At 41.9% G+C, this 25408-nt stretch overlaps 1 protein-coding gene across 1 annotated transcript; it reads left to right on the forward strand.

The window, feature by feature from the left end:
• Positions 1-12791: 12791 nt before the first annotated feature.
• LOC130467607 (uncharacterized) lies at positions 12792-25344 on the forward strand. Its single transcript, XM_056836162.1, has 4 exons — positions 12792-13061; positions 13144-13284; positions 13358-13413; positions 25341-25344. The coding sequence occupies exons 1-4, from the start codon at positions 12792-12794 to the stop codon at positions 25342-25344; spliced, it is 471 nt and encodes a 156-aa protein (XP_056692140.1).
• The last annotated feature ends 64 nt before the right edge of the window (positions 25345-25408 follow it).

Here is a 25408-nt window from a genome sequence, read left to right on the forward strand (position 1 = left end):
GCACAGTTTAGCCTCCTTTGCTTTAACCATGGCAGTTGGCCACAAATTCTTTCTCAATGTTCCACCATGTGCAAGTCAGGTCCGTCTTAAATATTTCGGAGGCCCTGTTCTAATCTTGTTCAATCTTAAAAATGAGGCCCCTGATATTAAAAAAAAGAGTGCGATAATCAAAACATTACGCGTTACAATTTTATCTCTACAAATTGAAACCAAAAAAATAAAATAAACAAACTATATTTAAAATTCAAATAACATCCCAATACAATTCAAATTTTTTATCAATCTTTTCTATTTAACGCTTTTTGAAAAAACATTAGTGAATTAATGTAGAAGCGATCAATTGAAATTACAACAACAAAAATAAATCCAGCTTCGAATTGAAAGCATATTAAGATATATGGGAATTAATAGGAAGATCAAAACCATAAAAAAAACACGAAATTAAGAGTCTGAACCTTTCTTAGCTTATAATTCCTATTATTCAACATCAAGATTGAGATAAACAGAAGAAATAGACAATCAAATCATCAACTCTTGAAATTTCCCTAAAAACCAAAGTCCCAAACAGCTGAGCTCCTATCTAAAATTTAACAGAGATTCAATCTATCAGCAATTTTATAAACCGATAATTGATATACACGAAATTACCTCTTTCTCTACGATTCTTGTTCTCCATCTTCAACAAATCCCCAAATCCCACTCAATCGAAAATTGGAAATCCCCAATCTGATTTTTTTTTTTTTTTAATTTTCTTGAAATGAATTTAATGATTTGTTTGAGAATGGTAAGTTGTTCATTAAAATATGGAAGATTAAAAATAAGATTATTGGAATTGGGAATTTGTGATATTATTGGAATTGAAAAAAGCTAGTAATTTAGGGAAGATGAATGGGAGCGTTGATTTTTTGTTGAGAGAGGGAACAACGTTCATTTGGGAAATTGAATAGCTGAACAGAACACGGAGTAGCATCATTCATTAATTTTTTTTTAATATGTATATTGTGCTAGCAAAAATGGGCCCTCATTTTTTGGTGGCCCGCTGTTGACCAAGATGCACAAGGCCATCACCGGGGCCTGGTGCAAGTGATGCTTATGAAAGGGATTTGAAGGTTGTGGTGTCAACGAATGCAGGAGAAGGGTAGTCTTCGGGAAAAAGGGGTAATGAGCGCACTGTGACTGACTTGGAGGCTCCACCTTTCCCTCAGGAGGATACGACAGTGGTGACAACTTAAATTATGTTGGGTACTATCCTACTACGGTCACTACTAGGGTAGTTTCCGGAAGCAGTGATTATCAACGTGATGGTGGCACCAAAACTTCGGAAGACAAGGCAGTAGCGGAGTAAGTTGTTTCCACTAGAGGAAAAAACCTCAAGTGCGGGCTCATTTTAAGGGGTTTAGTGCGGGCTTTTACATGTGCAGCACAATCTTCGTTTGTTCCCAATCTTCGTTTATGGATGCTCATATCTTTTTGGTGAGCAGTTTGGTTCGAAGAAGATTGGGTTACTTTTGGTATAAATATTAGGTATAGTTGATTTGTAATCTGTAACACCCCGACCTCTAATTCAATTATTAAAGCATAATTAGCAGCGGAATTATCCTAATTCGGTCGGGGCATTACCAGCCGTAACTTCCCTTTGGAAATTACAAGGCAAACATCAATCGTAAGCTATTAATTACTCCGAAAATATAAAATAATCCTTTATAATACCAAAATAAAAGTACATAACTTACTAAAAGTCTTTAATTAAACTATTAAAACTTTTAAACATAAACTAGGTGAATAATATTAAAGTGAAATTCCTCGCCACTACTCGTTTCCATCGTTCCCCGCAGTACCTAAAACAGAAAACAAAAACGGTGAGCCGAAGACTCAGTAACGAACTATTCTAGTAGCGTAAATTCATTTCAATTCATTTTATTTAATAACACAGGGAGAATAGAATAATGTAAAACATTTTATAAAGTCCTTTATTTAATTCATTCATAACTTTAGGGTGCACATGCTAGCCGTGGCAAGTATGACATGGTGGAACGTCTTCCACGATGGACCGCTGTCCATAAAACATGGGGCCTTGGCCCGAAAACATGAGAGCCTTGGCTCAATGGGCGGATGCCCCATGGGTACATGCATGACCGAGAATAGTAACCTGTGAACATATACTGCCAAACGGACTAGGTCTTTCACTTTCATTTATCATGTTTCGTTTAATTTTACATTTTAGCATTTTTACTTCAGTTGAAGTAACATAAATCCTTTAGATCATGAGATCATGGTAAAACATCATTTAGATCCTGGGATCAACAATATATCAATTCTTTCATGGCATCGCATAAACATCATTTCATTCATGGTTTCTTATAAAGATCATTTTATAAGAATTTCAATCAATCATATTATAATAAATAATTCAATCAATCATATTATAATAAATAATTCAATCAAATCACATTTCATTTCCCGCAATTCATAAAACATGTCAAAACATTCAGTTCATAAGTTCAATCATATTGTCATGATTTCATAAACATATTTAGAAGGGAATTGTGGGTACTAACAATAGCCGTTACCTCACTTCCACGATTTTGCTAAGGATTTTCGTTGGTTCGTTCGTCCTGAGCTCCGAGTCCAATTTCTTTCAAAATAATGAATAATTGAATTAGTACTAAATCGATAAATAAATCAAAATCAATATTTTGTAAATCATAAATTTTATAATTAATGGATTTATAAATAACGAATTTTAATAAAAATATAATTTCGAATTTAAAAGAAAATATTATTATTAATCGAAATTTTTAATCGAAGTACATATATATTTTATAAATCGATTTTCCTGTAACTAATATTTAAATTCCATTTGATAAATAAAACTAGAATCTTATTCTCATAAAATTGATAATAAAATCTGAAAAATAATAACCAATTTTTATTAGTAAATATGCATTTATAAAAATTATTAAATCATAAGTATTGACAAATTAAAATCTGATAATTATAAATCAATCTTAACTCACCCAAAAGCCCAAAGGGATTATGGCCCAAATTTAAATGTGGGTTTTGAGGGAAAATAAAAACAAAGTCTTAAACCAAAATTGGATTTTGGTTTTCTGGAAATAAGGCACGAGCAGGGAGGGAGGACGAAGAGGAGCGGGGAAGGAAAGAGAGGAGGGAGGGGTGGTGGCCGGGGTCTTGGGCGGCGCAGCAACACCGAAACCGCGCCGGGAGGCGACGGTGGGGTGGTTCGCGGCGGCAGAATCAGTGAGGGAAGGGGGAAAAGAGCACGAAAAGGGGCGAAAACAGGGGAGATTGGGGTGGTTTCGTGGGTGGTTCTGGGCGGAGGGGAGAACGGCTCGCCGGGGAGAGTGGCGGCGGAGGTTGGTTTTGATGATGACGGTTGTGGTGTGGTGTCGGCGGTGGTGCTGCGAAGAGAAAAGGAAGAGGGGGACAGGGGAGTGTCGAAGGAGAAGAGCAGGGACGAGGGGTGGAGTGTGCGGTGGTGCTGGGGGCGACGGTGGTCAGGGTGGTTGAGGTGGTTGTGAGAATGGTGGTGCACGGTGGTGGCTGCGGTGGTGGCAGACGGTGGTTGATGGTGGTTGGTTGGATTGAATCACCAAAAATAAGGAGTGAGATTGAAATTGAAATTGTGTTTTGTTTGTTGTTGAAATTCCACCTTAATTTTCTGAATTTGTATATGGGAAGTGTGATGAACAAGGGAGTGTACTTGGGGTCCAAGCATCTGCATTTGGACTGAATTGAGGGAAGGAAGGAAGTTTTTGTCTTCCTGGTTTGTGCGTGGGGAGCAAGGAAATAAATCAGACATTTTCTTTTTTTCTTTTTTTTTTTATTTAATAATTTTACAATATTTGGCAAAATTCAAAAATTGTAATTAATTTTCAGAAATTGCTAAAAATAAAAATGTTTAATTAAAATAATTCCTTAAAAATAAATAAATTATCGTTAACGAAAAATAGTTAATTTTAGTTTATAAATTTATCGTTTAAAATAAATCGTAAAAACGATTAAATTTTCCATAGTGGTCCAATAGTACCCTGAGCGGGATATTTTTCGGGATAGCATTTTTCCGTTCATATGGGGTCCGCACACGCCGTTATGGTATTCTTCCATTAGTCTTTGGGCTTGGTTTTGGCGGACACAAAGTAACTTGATTTTATTCGGCGTGTACTTGTACAGTTCTCCCAGAATTATGCTATATTGTGAAGCGAGGAGGCGTAGGGCCTTTTGTGCTCGCGGGGAGGTGTTTGGGGGGAATTCCCCACTTGTTTTGTAACGAAGGATGTCCGTATACCATGGTTCTTCTTCGGTGTTTTCAGGTTCAGAGTCTATGGCACAGCAATAAGCCGACTCTTTCCTTCGCTCGACCCGAAGGGTCATCCCGTCCCATTCATTCGGGATGTTGAGCATTGAAGCTAGCTTCGCTAGTGCATCCGCGAATTGGTTGTCGTCTCTTGGTAAGTACATATACTCGATTTTTTCAAATTGCTTGACTATTTAGTCTAAGTGAGCTTGATATTTTGAGAGACTAGTGCTTCGGACCTTCCATCTTTTGGATATATGGTTGATTATTAGGGAAGAATCCCCGAAGACTTGTAGATGTTTGACTCCGAGGCTAACTGCGGCCTCTAGCCCAACTATGTAGGCCTCGTATTCGGCGGCATTGTTTGTGGCCTCGAAGTCAAGTTTGACGGAAATTGGTATATGGGCCCCTTCGGGACTGACTAGGAGAACTCCGACGCCGCATCCTTTCTGGTTGGACGCGCCATCGAAGTATAGTGTCCAATAGTCGTCTCGTATCATCAGAAGTTCCTCGTCAGGGAGTAGGTAAGCTTCTGTGGTTTCCTCATTCGTGGCTTGCTCGGCCAGGAATTCGGCTACCGCTCTTCCTTTGATTGTTTTTTCTGGCATGAATTTTAGGTCGAATTCTGAGAGCATGACTAGCCACCTGGACAGGCGACCATTTAGGGCGGGCTTTTCGAACATGTATTTTAAGGGGTCTAGTTGTGACACTATATGAACAGTGTGGGCCAATAGGTAATGTCTGAGTTTTTTGGATGCCCAGACGAGGGTGAGGCAGGTTTTCTCAAGTTCTGTGTATCTCGTCTCGTACTGTATGAACTTCTTGCTCAAGTAGTAAATGGCTCGCTCGGATCCATGTACACACTGTGAGAGCATAGCTCCCGCTGCAGTATCCGTGATGGTTAGGTATAGGTGTAAAGGGATTCCAGGCAAAGGCGGGGAGAGGACGGGTGGTTTGCTTAGATATTCTTTGATTTTATCGAAGGCAGTTTGGCATGGTTCATCCCATTCGACTTTTTCTTATTTTCTTAATTTTTTGAATATTGGCTCACAAGTCATAGTAAGCTTGGAAATGAACCTACTAATGTATTGCAGCTTTCCTAGGAAGCCCCTTATCTGTTTTCCAGTTTTTGGTGGGGGCATTTCGGTAATGGCTTTGATCTTGGATGGGTCAATCTCGATTCCTCGTGTACTAACAACATATCCTAGCAATTTTCCAGAGGTTACCCCGAACACACATTTTTGTGGATTTAGTCTCATGTTATATTTCAAGATTCGGGTGAAGAACTTTTCAAAGTGCCGGGAGGTGACCGTGCCGGTCTTTAGATTTGACGATCATGTCGTCTACATAGACCTCGATTTCTTTGTGTATCATGTCATGGAGTAACGTGGTGGCTGTTCTTTGATAGGTGGCCCCCACGTTTTTCAAACCAAAAGGCATTACAGTGTAACAATACGTACCCCAAGGGGTAATGAAAGTTGTTTTTTCCATGTCTTCTTCTGCCATGAGTATTTGGTTATATCCGGCGTACCCGTCCATAAAGGAGAGGAGCGCGTGTTCTGCGGTGTTGTCTACTAGTATGTCAATGTGAGGTAGGGGGAAGTCATCTTTGGGACTGGCTTTGTTGAGGTCTCGAAAGTCTACGCACATTCGCACTTGTCCATCTTTTTTAGCTACGGGGACAATATTGGCCACCCATTCTGGGTAGTTGGAGACTTTTATAAAGCCGGCGTCTAATTGTTTAGTGACTTCTTCTTTTATTTTCAAGTCTATCTCTGGTTTGAGCCGCCGTAACTTTTGTTTTACTGGCGTCATTTAGGGATCTAGCGGAATTTTATGCTCAACGATTTCTCGATCTATTCCTGGTATGTCTTTGTAGGACCAAACAAAGACACCCTCGAATTCCCGCAAAGTGGAGATTAGATCGGCCTTTTCAGTGGGAGTTAAGGTGAGGCCAATTTTAATGATTTTAGGATTTTCTTCTGTTCCATGAATATTTACCGATTCTGTGTCCTCAATTATAGGAGTTTTGAGTTCTTGTTCACTTACAGCTTTTATTAGTTCGGTGTATTCCTCTTCTGGCTCTTTTTCGTGCTCATTAGTGGCGAGACATTCTGCATTATTACTCGGATTTTTAAGCGGCACATACTCAAAAGTTTTGTTTATCTTATTAAAGTCATGAAGCATTACATCAAAAAGATCTCCCGGAGTAGAGGTTTCCGGGTCTAAACTATTTTTTGGAGGGGTTATAATTTTGCTAGGTTCGGACTCGGAGTCAGACTCGGATTCAGACTCTAATTCTTCGTACATCGGACCCTCTCCCGCAGATATCTTGAACTTCATCCCACGAGCATTAGTCCATTTGAAAGTCTTGCGCCACCCTCGTTGGATTTGGTCATCTTTTGAGGGCGATGGAGCGATCAATTTAGTAGGATCGAACACTTCATCTTGAAGAGCTAATGCCATAATTTCTGTTTCATTCTTCGCTCTTTTCTTTTCTAACCCAAACAATAGCCCGAAAGCATGTGAGTTGGGGAGCGTTTTTGGCATAGCACGATTCTTTGGGGCGAGTGGCCTTTGAGAACGTAAAGGGTCGTGTCCCAGAGCATGCATCTCTTGGGTTTGTGCGACCTCTAGGTATAGATGTTCGGGATATGCTTCTTCCATCGTGTTCCTTGATGGCTATCACGGGCAGGTATTCAGGGGCCCTGCATTATTTTTGTGGAGTAGGAGACACATTAGTTTGTTTCGTGAGTCGGTTTTTTTAGACATTCTATGACTACCCTTAAGTCGGACTAGTATATTTGGACCGCTACGTGTGCACTTTGAACTCTTTATATTTTCGAAAATCTTTGCCCGTGTGACATTCATAATTATTTGCACGGTCGACTTTTAGTACCGAGCATTGTCGTCGTAGGAGGCCTAACAACGACATAAAGAGTTATTAATTTTTTTTTTTTCACGAGTCGCTTTTGAAATCGAGTGCTTTTCTTACGCCTCGTAGCAATTCTTTTTACGAACATTTTTTGTGCTACGTATTTTCCTTTTGCGCGGGAACCGAGGCTGCTGCGCCTGACCAGAAGGCCAAGCAGCAACTTCAGCGCCCAGCGTCGGGCGTGAGAAATTCTGGCGCCCAGCCAGGGGCGCTGAAAATGCGTCCCTGACTGGTGCTCGGTTTCTGTTTGCGTATATTTTTTTGTTTATGCGACTTCGATTTGCATGCTTACCTAATAACGTCCTTTACGCGTTGCAGCGTTTGTGGGATTCGTTACAGGCCATTCCGAGCGTCGCTTATTTTTGTGGCGATCATTCGGGTTTGCGGAACACGTATTTCGGTATAACTCTCTGGCAAATTAGTCTATGAATGTTTGGGCAACTTTTAAGGTCGTTGGTTTTCTAGGATAGTTTGTCACACACAATCACATATTTCGCTACACATAACTAACATTCATCATGAGGCGATAATAACATGTCATGTAGTTTATGATAAGCTTCTATGGGTAGTTATCTGCGCCTGGCTTGGTACCGCTTCTATCGTAGATCCAACACATGCCCCGGTCGAGGTAGTGTCTTCAACAGACGAATTTCGCTCAAGAGGCCAACCCGCAAGTGCAAGCCAAGGGGGCATGCAGGCGAGAGGGACCTAATGAGTGAGCGATTGGGTTCGGGATAGGTGAACTACCTGCACAAGTACCGAGTGGGAAACATGCGCGGCGTATGCACCCCCCTATTGGCGGAAAAAGGTATCCTTAGTCCCAACTCCTGAGGAGCCGAGATTCGTTATGCGGTTCTGCCCGTTCACATTAATATGCTGATTTTCAGGTCGTCCCAACTTGATGGGGAAATAAACGCGGGGTAGGATCGTTTCACCCTTCGGCTATTTTGATTACCTACAAGCACGAGTATTTCCTTCACTATCCCCAGTGGAGTCGCCACTGTGAGGGGGTCGAAAAAGCACGAGGCTAATGCGTGACCTCGTCCCTCGTGGGTGTGACGATTCTTTTTATTCAATCAAGTGTAATTGGATTTCCTGTGAGTATACACCCAATTGACTAGTAATGTAGGAGTCGCCATTCAGTTTTTAATGACAATGAGAAAAACTGACAAAACCCGGTTATCGTGACATAAAGGGAGTGCAATTATGTTTGACCACGACGGCCGTAGGTTCCCTTGTGATCCCTGGTGTGGGGATCTCTCAACATACACCCGCAAGGTAGAGATTGAGGATTCGGGGGACTGTAACTACCGAGAGGAGTACTCGCTCTTCGATAACTCCAGAGGCAGGATATCCTTACTAGCTCAGCATAAATAATTGAAGGGACATACGTTAACTATTAAACTAATCTGAGTTGATTTTAGCAATATGCAACTTATAATACTAGATCGATCGTGATTATCTGATTTAAATAGCATTAAGGGACCTAGCATGATAATCCAATTTCCCAAAAATATTATATTTGTTAGGCGTGATAGAACAATCAGATTTAGTTAGTTTAACAGTTCATAAAAAGGGCGAGGAAAGCAATTAAATCATCGAAAAGGGACACATTACGACGCACCCTTGAGAGGTGCGTCACGGTTCTCAGAAAACTAACCACTTTGACTTTGCTATTTCTCCTTTTTATTTAACGAATCTCAAATTACGGGACAGGATACGTTCTGTTCGATTTATGGATCGATTGCGACAGAACGCGTGAACAATTTCGCAGCGTGAGGCTTAGGCTAAGGGTTGGAGTCAATACTCAGAATATGAATTGTGTGTGTGTTCCTTTCACGTCGAATTTGGGACTGTATTTATAGGGAAGAGTTCGTGGAAAGATAGAATTGCAGAGTTCTAATCCACAAAGAATTAGGAAAAAACACGTACCCAGGTATTTTCAGCGCCCAGGCCTGGGCGCCGAAGATTTCGGCGCCCAGAGCCAGGCGTTGAAAATAGGGACTAGGCTGTTTTCTTAGTAAGATTCGGATTTCTGAAATCCGTAGTGTTTGAGACTTAATTGAGTTTTTTAGTGCGTATCAATTTCATGACGGAATGCGTCTGGGCCCGTTACGAACTCTAGGCTCGTTCGGATTTTAATTAATACGTAACTCTTATTTCCGAATCATATTAGGAATAGGATTCTCGCAATTTTCTATCTCATTTAGGATTTACGTTGGAGTGCAACACCTAATTCTGACAGGTTTCTATCTTTTATGACTTGCCACTTTTAGAAGCTACTCTTTCCGGTAGTTACTATTTTTAGCAGGTTTCCATAAATAGCAGGTTTCGGGTGAAATGAAAAGGGGAATTGAGATTCGTTATTTTGTGTCAAGTGGAGATTTATATTTTCATCATCGAACCTTCCCTTTCGGGAATGGGGACAAAAGTAGGTGTCTACAGTTAGCCCCCACTTTGACTGAGTCTTGGAGTAAGACGATGGTCAAAGTATTAGACGGAGTGCGTCACACAAGCCATGGTGTATGTGACCTGTTTTGCGAGGGTCTCACGAGCCCCCGAGTGATAACATTTGACTTAAGGGTCATCACTTTGAAATGTCGACATATCCCTCACGTGTCATTGGGATTTGTCAACTGATAGTATAGAAACTTCCTCACTTTGTCATTGAAAGGATCTAAAGGTGCGTAGAAACTCCCTCACTTTGTCGTTGGGAGTAGCTACAGATGTTTTCGAAATCAAAACTATAAAGTGTAATTGGGCCTGGCCAAGCCCAACCACGAGGTAAAAATGTTTTTAAAGATTCTCATTTTCAGGGCTAGTTAAACGAGAAAACCCCCTTGTTTTTATGGGACGTAAAACGAAGAAAAATCCAGGACATCGCTCTTTTTTGGAAAAAACGGAAAACCAATCCTTTTAATTTTTGGAAAAGGGAAAACCAGAAAAAGTTATCGCTGCAGCGACTAAGGACCTACGCGACTTGTGACGTAGACCCCGCCAGCTAAAGATGGCGAGCCTGTCCGCTAAGGGTGGACGCCCCGTACGAAAAAGTGGACGAATCTTGTTTTTGAAATTTGAAAATAAGGACCTACGCGGCTTGTGACGTAGACCCCGCCGGCTAAAGATGGCGAGCCTGTCCGCTAAGGATGGGCCCCCCGTCCGATAGAAGTGGACGAATCTATTTTGAAATTTTTTTTTTTATATTTTTTTTTTGAAAATAAGGACCTACGTGGTTTGCGCCGTAGACCCCGCCGGCTGAAGATGGCGAGCCTGTTTCATTTTGTTTTTGAAGATTCTATTTTTCGAAAACTGAGGACCTGCGCGGCTAGTGACGCAGACCCCGCCCGCTGAGGGTGGGCGAGCCCATTTTGAATTTCTTATTTTGCCTATGTAGAAGGGCTTTTGTGATTACAACCTGTTGGTGGGCCGCAATATTTCCTGATCAGGTGTGTCCTATAAGTGGGTCCACACTGTGTATATTTTTAACGATATTGCAAAATACCGTTCCTGGGAAAGAAATATCAAGATAACAGATATTTTACACAAAATAGGGGATTGCGCGTGCCCGACAGCAAATATTCGCTGTCTGGGAAGCATTTTCAGCGCCCAGCTCTGGGCGCGAGAATTTCTAACGCTCAGAGCTGGGCGTTGAAAACGCGAAGGGGAGACGGGTCTTTAAATTCGCGGACCGTCTCCTTCCTTTCCCATTTCCACCATTTTCGCTCAAGCTCCTCATCTCTTTCAACTGATTTCTTGCTCGTTTCTTCACTTTTTCTTTACGAATTCTACTCCAAATCACTTCCTAATCTTCCCAATGTAAGTAATTTTCAGTAATTTTGAGCTTTTTTGTCAATTTCAGTATTTTTGTCAAGTATTTTTATGCATGAAATTGATTTGGGGGTTTTTGATTTTGTGCCCCTTTCCTTCAATTAGATAGTTGGAAATGTTCCTCATAACATGTTAATTAGTTTGTGCATGTTAATTTTCGCAAGTATGTTGATTCTTGTTGAATTTGGGCATTTTCATGCTAGCCCCCAAGTATACCTACGACTCTAGTGTTTTCTTGCAATGTAGGTGTTCTTGGTATATATTGCTTGCGTTCCTCATAATTCATGAATGACAAATTATGGAAGAATTTTCATTTTGTTGGAGTTAATTAAAAAAATTTCACTTAGGGAATTTTTTGCTCGATATGAACTTAGTATCATGTCTTAGGGAACAAAAATTGTATGACTCCATTTTATGAGCGGAATGCACTCCTTTAGTGATTGGTGTGAGTGCCAGTTTTGTTAAAGGTATAATGCCTAATTGTATTATTGATCAGCATGACTGACGAGTCGTCACCTCCTTCTGGTGGCCACGAGGAGCGTGGCATGACGCGTCAGTCTACTGGCGCGGGTCCCCTATGGGTGGGCCCTGAGCTCTACGACGGTCGTGATCTGCACTACGACCTAGAGCACCACGTGACTTCCCGCCTTCACGCGAGGAGAGAGACTACGGTTCGCGGCTATGGCGCAGCGACGAGTGAGACCGTTTTTAGCTTCCTGAGCTCGGACGCCCAGGCTTTGGTAAGGGCGAGCTCACTGTTTCCGGTGGTCGAGACCTTTTGGGAGATACTGCGGCTTAACATCTCCCTGTCCTTTCTGCGGTCGTTCATGAGGTGTTGTGGGATACCACCAACACCTTCCATTTTCCTTGGGGCGAGATGACGATCACTCCCGAGGACTACACGGCTTTGACGGGCTTGACCTTTACAGGGAACCCCGTTCGTCTGAGGTCGGATTGCCCATCGCCGACTGTTGCTGAGGGTACTAGGCTCCTGGGCTCGTGGATGGGTAGGAGATTGCCTTCGTACCAGCCCCGTGGGATACCTTTCGCTGACCTGATGTGGGCCTTAGAGCATGGGGTAGAGGAGTCGCCTTCGAGACAGGCTCGGCTGTTCTACCTCCATTTTATTACTTCCGCTTTTCTATCGGGTCCGACTGACACCTTTGACCCGAGGTGGATAGGCATGGTGGAGGACGTGTCTACACTGGGTGACTATCGCTGGGGCGATTTGGGCTATGCGACGCTCGTCGGCCAGATGAGTTTGGCGGTGCGCGACTCGGACCCGAGTAGACGTCACTTTGTGATTACATTAGCGGGAGTGCCGCGTTTGATCGAGGTATGTGCCTAGACTTTCTTTTGTTTTCTCCCTTTTACCGGGCCTCTTTTTTTTGATGTTTTATTGTCTTTTCTTTTTGCAGCTGTGGGCCTTTGAGCACTTACCTTGGCTGGCTCCCCGAAAGGGGCAGAGGCCTTTGGAGTTCCCTGCCGGTCGCCGTTGGGGTTGGAAGAAGAAGCTGACAGTGCGTCCACCGCCCGATACCGTGTGGGATCTTATTCGGGACGGGAACCCTGAGCATGTACAGAATCTTATCCTCTATCTCGTATTTCGTCATTCTTTTTATTTTCTATGTGCGAGATCTGACTGTGTTTGTACAAAAACAGGTGGTTTGGACCCCATGGCTCTCTTTTAGGGGTACTCATGCTTCGGTCATGGATAGTTATTCCCTGAGCCAGATGCGGGTCTTGTTCGTTGGCCGCCGGGACCCTGTCTGGTACCTGGGAGAGCGGGTACGTATGCAGACGGTCGGGGCTTTTTCGGTGCCTAGGCCTCCGCCTGCGACCATGCTGTCTACTCGCTCGATAGGCGAGTCGTGGAGGGTCCACTCGAGGACTGGCGTGCCGGCGACGGAGTTGGTGATAGAGGGAGCTAGCTATCATCAGTTTATCCAGGATTCTCTTCGTCTCCCGGAGCCTGGCGCTGTAAGTTGCCCTCTCTTTTCGTATTGATTTTAGTGTTTTCATGCTCGTGCCCATGTGTTTATGTCTACTGTGTTTCGTGCAGGAGTGTCCTGACCCTTCGTTGGGGGGATGGGTGCTTCCCGATGCTCGGATCTCATATACCGGAGAGAGTGGATCCGAGATTGTGGAGACTTTCCCGGAAGACCAGGTTTTCCATGCTCCGCTCCCTGAGGGAGTACAGGCGGTATGCACCTTTTATTTGTGCACTCTTCTTATATCTTTCTTTTTTTCTTTTGTTACTAACATTCTTGTTTCAGGTTCCGGCCCGTACGGCCAATGCGATGGTGGGGGTGATCAACCGGTTGAAGTCCGCGTTGGTTCGGGCCCGATCGGCACTTTCTTGTAGGAGCCCCCACTCTACTCGGGTAATGTGCCCTCTTTTTTTCTTTTGATCTGTACCTTTTGTTTGGCTTTCTGTTACTCACCCTCTTTTTGTCTTTTCTTGTAGACGGGTGCTGGACGAGGCGGGGCCGACGACGCGGGTCCCTCGGGCGGGGGACACGGCCGTGAGAGAGAGAGGGCACGGCACTCGCCCCTACGGCATCGCCGTTCCGACGCGGGGGTGAGTTCTTCCGGGGAGAGGTCCGAGCCGGAGCGTAGGCGACGTTCCGTGTCGGTGGCCCGAGAGCCTAGCCCCGAGTTGCAGTCACAGCCTCATTTTTGGGGTGATTCTGGCTGGGGGCCCTCATACCACGGGGAGTGGAGTGGATGGACCGGTGAGGCTTGGAGACATGGAGCCGATGACGAGTCTTAGGCTTACCTCCTGTTTTGTATATATTCATTCTTGTATTCCGCATGTATATATATTTTTTGCGATTTTTTTTTGGTGCAAGAATGTTTTGAGCCTTCCGTGGGCTTTGCCTTAACATATTATAGTAATATTAGCTTTCTAAACCAACGACGAATTTTGAAAAGAGAAAGAATTCCGTAAAAATAATGAGTTCATACAAGAGTGCACACATATTTTTAGACTAACCGACTACTTGGGGTATTACATATGCATGTTCACTATTTTTCGTTTTTTTGCCGACTCGTGCCATACTCCTTTGTTGGGCTTGTTCCTGAAAATTCTTGTGGCTTTGTTTTTCATTCTATTTGGTCTTGCCCGTGCATGGGTTAGGGTATAGTGCCCTTTGCAATATCTTTTCTTCTTGATGTGTTGCATGACTTTATTATTTTTTAAATTTTTATTGGACCGAATCCTTGATAAGGATTGCCTACGTATCTTGTCAGAATCAGGTCGCGCGTAGTTCTAGCTCTTTCAATTTTTTTTGAAAGGGTGTTCATTACACGTCTGCTTCCCCCCCAAGTGTTCGTGGTTCTTTTGATGGTTCGAAAAAGGAGTACGAACACTTGCAGAATCAGGAGGATAGGTGGCAAGAGAGAATGACGCCCGTTCAAGGGCGAAAGAAATACCGGCGCCCAGGCCTGGGCGTGAAAAATAACAGCGCCCAGTCCTGGGCGTTGAAGTTTTGTCCTTCGCTTTTCCTACTTTATCGAGTTTTATGCCGTTTGCTTAGAGTAATGTACATAATGCTTGCTTATGAGTCTTAACGTGTTTTATTAGATGCCTTAACTCCGGACTGGATTTTATTAAATATAGTACTTTTTCAATTGATCTAAGTTCGTGAGGTTAGCGAATTCCGCTCCATCTATGTCAGCTAGTTGGAATGCTCCGCCAGGTAGGATGGTCTTTACACAATATGGTCCTGTCCAGTTAGGCCGGAATTTTCCTCGAGGGTCCGTAGTAGGTGCGCGGACTTCTTTTAATACAAAATCGCCTTCTTTGATATTTCGAGGTTTGACTCTTTTGTTGAATTGCCTTGCGATGCGCTTTTGATACACTTGCACGTGATGTAAAGCTCTCAACCTCCGTTCGTCTAAAAGGACGAGCTCGTCGTACCTAGCTTGAACCCAATCAGCCTCGGGTAGCTTGCTTTCTAGGACGATCCGGAGGGAGGGAATTTCCAACTCGATCGGTTGAACTGCTTCCATTCCGTATACCAAGGAGTAGGGTGTTACTCCAATGGAGGTGCGGATTGAGGTTCGATAGCCCCATAATGCGAAGTGTAATTTGTTGGGCCACTCCTTATAATTTTCGGCCATTTTTTCGATTATGACTTTAATATTTTTGTTGGCCGTCTCTACCGCGCCGTTCATTTGCGGCCTGTAGGGAGAGGATTTATGGTGTTTGACATGATATTTTTCGAGCAGGTCTTGGACTTCGGCCCTAAAGTGGGAACCTTGGTCACTTATGATTTCATGTGGTACCCCGTATCGACAGAATATGTTCTTTTCTAGGAATCGAGCGACATGTTTGGCCGTTAATTTTGCATAGGAGACTGCCTCTACCCATTTAGTGAAGTAATCAATTGCGACTAAAACGTACTCGTGTCCCCCTACGCCTGTTGGTGTTACCTTGTCGATTATATCTATACCCCAGGTGGAAAAGGGCCATGGAGAAGTGAAGGTGTATAGTTCTGAGGGAGGCAAATGGTTAAGGTTACTGAAGATTTGGCATTTTGGGCAAGTTTTTACAAAGTGATGGCAATCGGTTTCCATAGTGGTCCAATAGTACCCTGAGCGGGATATTTTTCGGGATAGCATTTTTCCGTTCATATGGGGTCCGCACACGCCGTTATGGTATTCTTCCATTAGTCTTTGGGCTTGGTTTTGGTGGACACAAAGTAACTTGATTTTATTCGGCGTGTACTTGTACAGTTCTCCCATAATTATGCTATATTGTGAAGCGAGGAGGCGTAAGGCCTTTTGTGCTCGCGGGGAGGTGTTTGGGGGGAATTCCCCACTTATTTTGTAACGAAGGATGTCCGTATACCATGGTTCTTCTTCGGTGTTTTCAGGTTCGGAGTCTATGGCACAGCAATAAGCCGGCTCTTTCCTTCGCTCGACCCGAAGGGTCATCCCGTCCCATTCATTTGGGATGTTGAGCATTGAAGCTAGCTTCGCTAGTGCATCCGCGAATTGGTTGTCGTCTCTTGGTAAGTACGTATACTCGATTTTTTCAAATTGCTCGACTATTTGGTCTAAGTGAGCTTGATATTTTGAGAGACTAGTGCTTCGGACCTTCCATCTTTTGGATATATGGTTGATTATTAGGGAAGAATCCCCGAAGACTTGTAGATGTTTGACTCCGAGGCTAACTGCGGCCTCTAGCCCAACTATGCAGGCCTCGTATTCGGCGGCGTTGTTTGTGGCCTCGAAGTCAAGTTTGACGGAAATTGGTATATGGGCCCCTTCGGGACTGACTAGGAGAACTCCGACGCCGCATCCTTTCTGGTTGGACGCGCCATCGAAGTATAGTGTCCAATAGTCGTCTCGTATCATCAGAAGTTCCTCGTCAGGGAGGAGGTAAGCTTCCGTGGTTTCCTCATTCGTGGCATGCTCGGCCAGGAATTCGGCTACCGCTCTTCCTTTGATTGTTTTTTCTGGCATGAATTTTAGGTCGAATTCTGAGAGCATGACTAGCGACCTGGACAGGCGACCATTTAGGGCGGGCTTTTCGAACATGTATTTTAAGGGGTCTAGTTGTGACACTATATGAACAGTGTGGGCCAATAGGTAATGTCTGAGTTTTTTGGATGCCCAGACGAGGGCGAGGCAGGTTTTCTCAAGTTCTGTGTATCTCGTCTCGTACTGTATGAACTTCTTGCTCAAGTAGTAAATGGCTCGCTCGGATCCATGTACACACTGTGAGAGCATAGCTCCCGCTGCAGTATCCGTGATGGTTAGGTATAGGTGTAAAGGGATTCCAGGCAAAGGCGGGGAGAGGACGGGTGGTTTGCTTAGATATTCTTTGATTTTATCGAAGGCAGTTTGGCATTGTTCATCCCATTCGACTTTTTCTTATTTTCTTAATTTTTTGAATATTGGCTCACAAGTCATAGTAAGCTTGGAAATGAACCTACTAATGTATTGCAGCTTTCCTAGGAAGCCCCTTATCTGTTTTCCAGTTTTTGGTGGGGGCATTTCGGTAATGGCTTTGATCTTGGATGGGTCAATCTCGATTCCTCGTGTACTAACAACATATCCTAGCAATTTTCCAGAGGTTACCCCGAACACACATTTTTGTGGATTTAGTCTCATGTTATATTTCAAGATTCGGGTGAAGAACTTTTCAAAGTGCCGGGAGGTGACCGTGCCGGTCTTTAGATTTGACGATCATGTCGTCTACATAGACCTCGATTTCTTTGTGTATCATGTCATGGAGTAACGTGGTGGCTGTTCTTTGATAGGTGGCCCCCGCGTTTTTCAAACCAAAAGGCATTACAGTGTAACAATACGTACCCCAAGGGGTAATGAAAGTTGTTTTTTCCATGTCTTCTTCTGCCATGAGTATTTGGTTATATCCGGCGTACCCGTCCATAAAGGAGAGGAGCGCGTGTTCTGCGGTGTTGTCTACTAGTATGTCAATGTGAGGTAGGGGGAAGTCATCTTTGGGACTGGCTTTGTTGAGGTCTCGAAAGTCTACGCACATTCGCACTCGTCCATCTTTTTTAGCTACGGGGACAATATTGGCCACCCATTCTGGGTAGTTGGAGACTTTTATAAAGCCGGCGTCTAATTGTTTAGTGACTTCTTCTTTTATTTTCAAGTCTATCTCTGGTTTGAGCCGCCGTAACTTTTGTTTTACTGGCGTCATTTTGGGATCCAGCGGAATTTTATGCTCAGCGATTTCTCGATCTATTCCTGGCATGTCTTTGTAGGACCAAGCAAAGACACCCTCGAATTCCCGCAAAGTGGAGATTAGATCGGCCTTTTCAGTGGGAGTTAAGGTGAGGCCAATTTTAATGATTTTAGGATTTTCTTCTGTTCCAATATTTACCGATTCTGTGTCCTCAATTATAGGAGTTTTGAGTTCTTGTTCACTTACAGCTTTTATTAGTTCGGTGCATTCCTCTTCTGGCTCTTTTTCGTGCTCATTAGTGGCGAGACATTCTGCATTATTACTCGGATTTTTAAGCGGCACATACTCAAAAGTTTTGTTTATCTTATTAAAGTCATGAAGCATTACATCAAAAAGATCTCCCGGAGTAGAGGTTTCCGGGTCTAAACTATTTTTGGGAGGGGTTACAATTTTGCTAGGTTCGGACTCGGAGTCAGACTCGGATTCAGACTCTAATTCTTCGTACATCGGACCCTCTCCCGCAGATATCTTGAACTTCATCCCACGAGCATTAGTCCATTTGAAAGTCTTGCGCCACCCTCGTTGGATTTGGTCATCTTTTGAGGGCGATGGAGCGATCAATTTAGTAGGATCGAACACTTCATCTTGAAGAGCTAATGCCATAATTTCTGTTTCATTCTTCGCTCTTTTCTTTTCTAACCCAAACAATAGCCCGAAAGCATGTGAGTTGGGGAGCGTTTTTGGCATAGCACGATTCTTTGGGGCGAGTGGCCTTTGAGAACGTAAAGGGTCGTGTCCCAGAGCATGCATCTCTTGGGTTTGTGCGACCTCTAGGTATAGATGTTCGGGATATGCTTCTTCCATCGCGTTCCTTGATGGCTATCACGGGCAGGTATTCAGGGGCCCTGCATTATTGTTGTGGAGTAGGAGACACATTAGTTTGTTTCGTGAGTCGTTTTTTTAGACATTCTATGACTACCCTTAAGTCGGACTAGTATATTTGGACCGCTACGTGTGCACTTTGAACTCTTTATATTTTCGAAAATCTTTGCCCGTGTGAAATTCATAATTATTTGCACGGTCTACTTTTAGTGCCGAGCATTTTCGTCGTAGGAGGCCTAACAACGACATAAAGAGTTATTTTTTTTTTTTTTCACGAGTCGCTTTTGAAATCGAGTGCTTTTCTTACGCCTCGTAGCAATTCTTTTTACGAACATTTTTTGTGCTACGTATTTTCCTTTTGCGCGGGAACCGAGGCTGCTGCGCCTGACCAGAAGGCCAAGCAGCAACTTCAGCACCCAGCGTCGGGCGTGAGAAATTCTGGCGCCCAGCCAGGGGCGCTGAAAATGCGTCCCTGACTGGTGCTCGATTTCTGTTTGCGTATATTTTTTTGTTTATGCGACTTCGATTTGCATGCTTGCCTAATAACGTCCTTTACGCGTTGCAGCGTTTGTGGGATTCGTTACAGGCCATTCCGAGCGTCGCTTATTTTTGTGGCGATCATTCGGGTTTGCGGAACACGTATTTCGGTATAACTCTCTGGCAAATTAGTTTATGAATGTTTGGGCAACTTTTAAGGTCGTTGGTTTTCTAGGATAGTTTGTCACACACAATCACATATTTCGCTACACATAACTAACATTCATCATGAGGCGATAATAACATGTCATGTAGTTTATGATAAGCTTCTATGGGTAGTTATCTGCGCCTGGCTTGGTACCGCTTCTATCGTAGATCCAACACATGCCCCGGTCGAGGTAGTGTCTTCAAAAGACGAATTTCGCTCAAGAGGCCAACCCGCAAGTGCAAGCCAAGGGGGCATGCAGGCAAGAGGGACATAATGAGTGAGCGATTGGGTTCGGGATAGGTGAACTACCTGCACAAGTACCGAGTGGGCAACATGCGCGGCGTATGCACCCCCCTATTGGCGGAAAAAGGTATCCTTAGTCCCAACTCCTGAGGAGCCGAGATTCGTTATGCGGTTCTGCCCGTTCACATTAATATGCTGATTTTCAGGTCGTCCCAACTTGATGGGGAAATAAACGCGGGGTAGGATCGTTTCACCCTTCGGCTATTTTGATTACCTACAAGCACGAGTATTTCCTTCACTATCCCCAGTGGAGTCGCCACTGTGAGGGGGTCGAAAAAGCACGAGGCTAATGCGTGACCTCGTCCCTCGTGGGTGTGACGATTCTTTTTATTCAATCAAGTGTAATTGGATTTCCTGTGAGTATACACCCAATTGACTAGTAATGTAGGAGTCGCCATTCAGTTTTTAACGACAATGAGAAAAACTGACAAAACCCGGTTATCATGACATAAAGGGAGTGCAATTATGTTTGACCACGACGGCCGTAGGTTCCCTTGTGATCCCTGGTGTGGGGATCTCTCAACATACACCCGCAAGGTAGAGATTGAGGATTCGGGGGACTGTAACTACCGAGAGGAGTACTCGCTCTTCGATAACTCCAGAGGCAGGATATCCTTACTAGCTCAGCATAAATAATTGAAGGGACATACGTTAACTATTAAACTAATCTGAGTTGATTTTAGCAATATGCAACATATAATACTAGATCGATCGTGATTATCTGATTTAAATAGCATTAAGGGACCTAGCATGATAATCCAATTTCCCAAAAATATTATATTTGTTAGGCGTGATAGAACAATCAGATTTAGTTAGTTTAACAGTTCATAAAAAGGGCGAGGAAAGCAATTAAATCATCGAAAAGGGACACATTACGACGCACCCTTGAGAGGCGCGTCACGGTTCTCAGAAAACTAACCACTTTGACTTTGCTATTTCTCCTTTTTATTTAACGAATCTCAAATTACGGGACAGGATACGTTCTGTTCGATTTATGGATCGATTGCGACAGAACGCGTGAACAATTTCGCAGCGTGAGGCTTAGGCTAAGGGTTGGAGTCAATACTCAGAATATGAAATGTGTGTGTGTTCCTTTCACGTCGAATTTGGGACTGTATTTATAGGGAAGAGTTCGTGGAAAGATAGAATTGCAGAGTTCTAATCCACAAAGAATTAGGAAAAAACACGTACCTAGGTATTTTCAGCGCCGGGGCCTGGGCGCCGAAGATTTCGGCGCCCAGAGCCAGGCGTTGAAAATAGGGACTGGGCTGTTTTCTTAGTAAGATTCGGATTTCTGAAATCCGTAGTGTTTGAGACTTAATCGAGTTTTTTAGTGCGTATCAATTTCATGACGGAATGCGTCTGGGCCCGTTACGAACTCTAGGCTCGTTAGGATTTTAATTAATACGTAACTCTTATTTCCGAATCATATTAGGAATAGGATTCTCGCAATTTTCTATCTCATTTAGGATTTACGTTGGAGTGCAACACCTAATTCTGACAGGTTTCTATCTTTTATGACTTGCCACTTTTAGAAGCTACTCTTTACGGTAGTTACTATTTTTAGCAGGTTTCCATAAATAGCAGGTTTCGGGTGAAATGAAAAGGGGAATTGAGATTCGTTATTTTGTGTCAAGTGGAGATTTATATTTTCATCATCGAACCTTCCCTTTCGGGAATGGGGACAAAAGTAGGTGTCTACAGTTAGCCCCCACTTTGACTGAGTCTTGGAGTAAGACGATGGTCAAAGTATTAGACGGAGTGCGTCACACAAGCCATGGTGTATGTGACCTGTTTTGCGAGGGTCTCACGAGCCCCCGAGTGATAACATTTGACTTAAGGGTCATCACTTTGAAATGTCGACATATCCCTCACGTGTCATTGGGATTTGTCAACTGATAGTATAGAAACTTCCTCACTTTGTCATTGAAAGGATCTAAAGGTGCGTAGAAACTCCCTCACTTTGTCGTTGGGAGTAGCTACAGATGTTTTCGAAATCAAAACTATAAAGTGTAATTGGGCCTGGCCAAGCCCAACCACGAGGTAAAAATGTTTTTAAAGATTCTCATTTTCAGGGCTAATTAAACGAGAAAACCCCCTTGTTTTTATGGGACGTAAAACGAAGGAAAATCCAGCACATCGCTCTTTTTTTGGAAAAAACGGAAAACCAATCCTTTTAATTTTTGGAAAAAGGAAAACCAGAAAAAGTTATCGCTGCAGCGACTAAGGACCTACGTGACTTGTGACGTAAACCCCGCCGGCTAAATATGGCGAGCCTGCCCGCTAAGGGTGGACACCCCGTCCGAAAAAGTGGACGAATCTTGTTTTTGAAATTTGGAAATAAGGACCTACGCGGCTTGTGACGTAGACCCCGCCGGCTAAAGATGGCGAGCCTGTCCGCTAAGGGTGGGCACCCCGTCCGATAGAAGTGGACGAATCTATTTTGAAATTTGTTTTGTGTTTTTTTTTTTTTAAATAAGGACCTACGTGGTTTGCGCCGTAGACCCCGCCGGCTGAAGATGGCGAGCCTGTTTCATTTTGTTTTTTGAAGATTCTATTTTTCGAAAACTGAGGACCTGCGCGGCTAGTGACGCAGACCCCGCCCGCTGAGGGTGGGCGAGCCCATTTTGAATTTCTTATTTTGCCTATGTAGAAGGGCTTTTGTGATTACAACCTGTTGGTGGGCCGCAATAGTTCCTGATCAGGTGTGTCCTATAAGTGGGTCCACACCGTGTATATTTTTAACGATATTGCAAAATACCGTTCTTGGGAAAGAAATATCAAGATAACAGATATTTTACAAAAAATAGGGGATTGCGCGTGCCCGACAGCGAATATTCGCTGTCTGGGAAGCATTTTCAGCGCCCAGCTCTGGGCGCGAGAATTTCTAACGCCCAGAGCTGGGCGTTGAAAACGCGAAGGGGAGACGCGTCTTTAAATTCGCGGACCGTCTCCTTCCTTTCCCATTTCCACCATTTTCGCTCAAGCTCCTCATCTCTTTCAACTGATTTCTTACTCGTTTCTTCACTTTTTCTTTACGAATTCTACTCCAAATCACTTCCTAATCTTCCCAATGTAAGTAATTTTCAGTAATTTTGAGCTTTTTTGTCAATTTCAGTATTTTTGTCAAGTATTTTTATGCATGAAATTGATTTGGGGGTTTTTGATTTTGTGCCCCTTTCCTTCAATTAGATAGTTGGAAATGTTCCTCATAACATGTTAATTAGTTTGCGCATGTTAATTTTCGCAAGTATGTTGATTCTTGTTGAATTTGGGCATTTTCATGCTAGCCCCCAAGTATACCTACGACTCTAGTGTTTTCTTGCAATGTAGGTGTTCTTGGTATATTGCTCGCGTTCCTCATAATTCATGAATGACAAATTATGGAAGAATTTTCATTTTGTTGGAGTTAATTAAAAATTTTGTTGGAGTCGATATCTAGACCAGTTATAATTTGGACATATCGATTCTGATCTGGACATGATCTGTACAAATCGATTTTGATACGAACATATTGGTTATGTAAGGATCGGTTCTGATGTAGACAAGATCTTTGCAGATTTGAACATGATCTGTACATATCAATTATGATTTGGATATTATTTGATCCTATCAATTCTGGTCTGGATATATAATGGTTCTGATCTATAAAAATCAGTTCTGATATGGAAATGACCTGATCATATCGTTTCTGATCTAAACTTAATGGTTTTAATTTGGACATGATGAATTTGAATGTTTTGTTAATGTTTTTTTATGCCTTAAACAATAGATTTTAATTGCACCGACAACAACATTATTTTTTATTAAAACAATAATATTAATAAAATATTAAATATAATAACAATGATATAAACATATACCAATAATAATAATAATAATAAAATAATAATAATAATAAAATAATAAAAATAATAAATTAATAATAATAATTATTATTATTATTATAATAATAATCTAATATATATATATATATATATATATATATATATATATATATATATATATATATAAAGGAGGCATATTTGCTGAACTATTAGAGCGCCACCTAGGATTACTAATGGTTTCAGCCAATGAAAAATAAGATTTCTAATTTATTTTTGAATTAAAAAAATCGAGTGCCACGTAGATAATTAATTAGGTGCCACGTAGATATTTAAATTAATTAATTAATTACTAATATATACAATTCCATCCAAAATCAAACGCTCTAATAATTAAAAAATAAATCTAAAATAAAATTCATCCAAAATCAAACACTAATCTAAAATAAAATTCAATCCAAAATCAAACATTAATCCAATATTAGGGCGCCACGTAGGAAATCTAATGGTTTCGGCCAATGAAAAATAGGACTTCAAAATTATTTTTGAATTAAAAAGTCGAATGCAACATAGACAAATAATTAAGTGCCACGTAGATATTTGTATTAATTAATATAATTATTAATATTTCTTATATACATTTTCATCCAAAATCAAACACTATAATAGTTAAAAAATAAATCTAAAATGAAATTCAATCAAAAATAAAAAAACCAATATAATCTAATATAAATATAGCAGTTGATATATATATAGGAGTTTTATTTTAACGTAACAATTTAATAAAAACCGTGCATCGCACGGGCTAAAATCTAGTAATAATAATAATAATAACATATACAAGCTCTAATTCTTTGGGGGAGCTGGATAAGGATGTTGTTGCGTTGCTGAAGCGGATTCAGAAGTTTTCTAGGACGCAGGACATTGGGGCTCGTGCTGCTGCTCATATTTTCACTAGGATAGGCTTTGCATAGCCAGGGGAGTGGGGCCCCAGATTGTATCTCGGCTTCCCACTAATTATTTGTAAAATATTTGACTTTGTTAGCATTTGATTTATAATAATAATAATAATAATAATAATAATAATAATAATAATAATAATAATAATAATAATAATAATAATAATAATAATAATAATCTGGTCTGGTCTGATATGATATGATCTGGTCTGATCTGATCTGATCTGGTCTGGTCTGGTCTGGTCTGGTCTGGTCTGATCTGAACTTATTTTTTCTGATCTGATCTGATCTGGTCTGGTATGATCTGATCTGATTAAATCTGAAATAAGTAATAAGGTCCTGAAATAAGGTGAACTAAATAGGGCCTAAATCACTAATTCAGTTGGCGATGTAACGCTGAATCATATAAAATATTAAAACGATTTTATTGATAACATGAACGGTAAATTGAGAATTATTAAAAAAAAATAGGGCATATTTTGAAAATTTTGACAAATCTATACCTAGTAGTATTTAAAAAAGATAACCAATCTTCCTAAGATGACACTTGTATTAAATCTAACAAATCTGTAACTTTACAAGTGTCTCATACTCCCATCTATTACTCTCATGTACTTCATATTCCCCATCCTTCATCTTCCTCATCCTTCACCTTCTCATTAATTCTCCAACCTTAATTATTTTTAATGTCAATTTAATTCAATTATCAAATCATTTCTCCTTTTTCCTGTAGCATTCATTCAAAAATTTAACCATCTTCCACTAACAGACTTTCTGACTGATCCATTTTAAAACGGTAAGAGTTTGTAGGGTATTTTAATTGTACCCTGCAGGAATTCAAGTTGTAGTACCACCTCCCTTTTCTCTCTCTCTATCTCTCTCTCTCTTTCTAAGCAAGTTGTTCTTGATTTTTCTTGCTTAGTAATGCAATTCAATTTGCAGATAAGGATAATTTTAATGTACGGTTTCCATGCAAATAATTAAAGGTGGGGTTTGAGACTTTTAGGTGG

The sequence above is a fragment of the Spinacia oleracea genome, chromosome 2 (genome assembly GCF_020520425.1).
Source record: "Spinacia oleracea cultivar Varoflay chromosome 2, BTI_SOV_V1, whole genome shotgun sequence".
Classification (NCBI taxonomy): domain Eukaryota; kingdom Viridiplantae; phylum Streptophyta; class Magnoliopsida; order Caryophyllales; family Amaranthaceae; genus Spinacia; species Spinacia oleracea.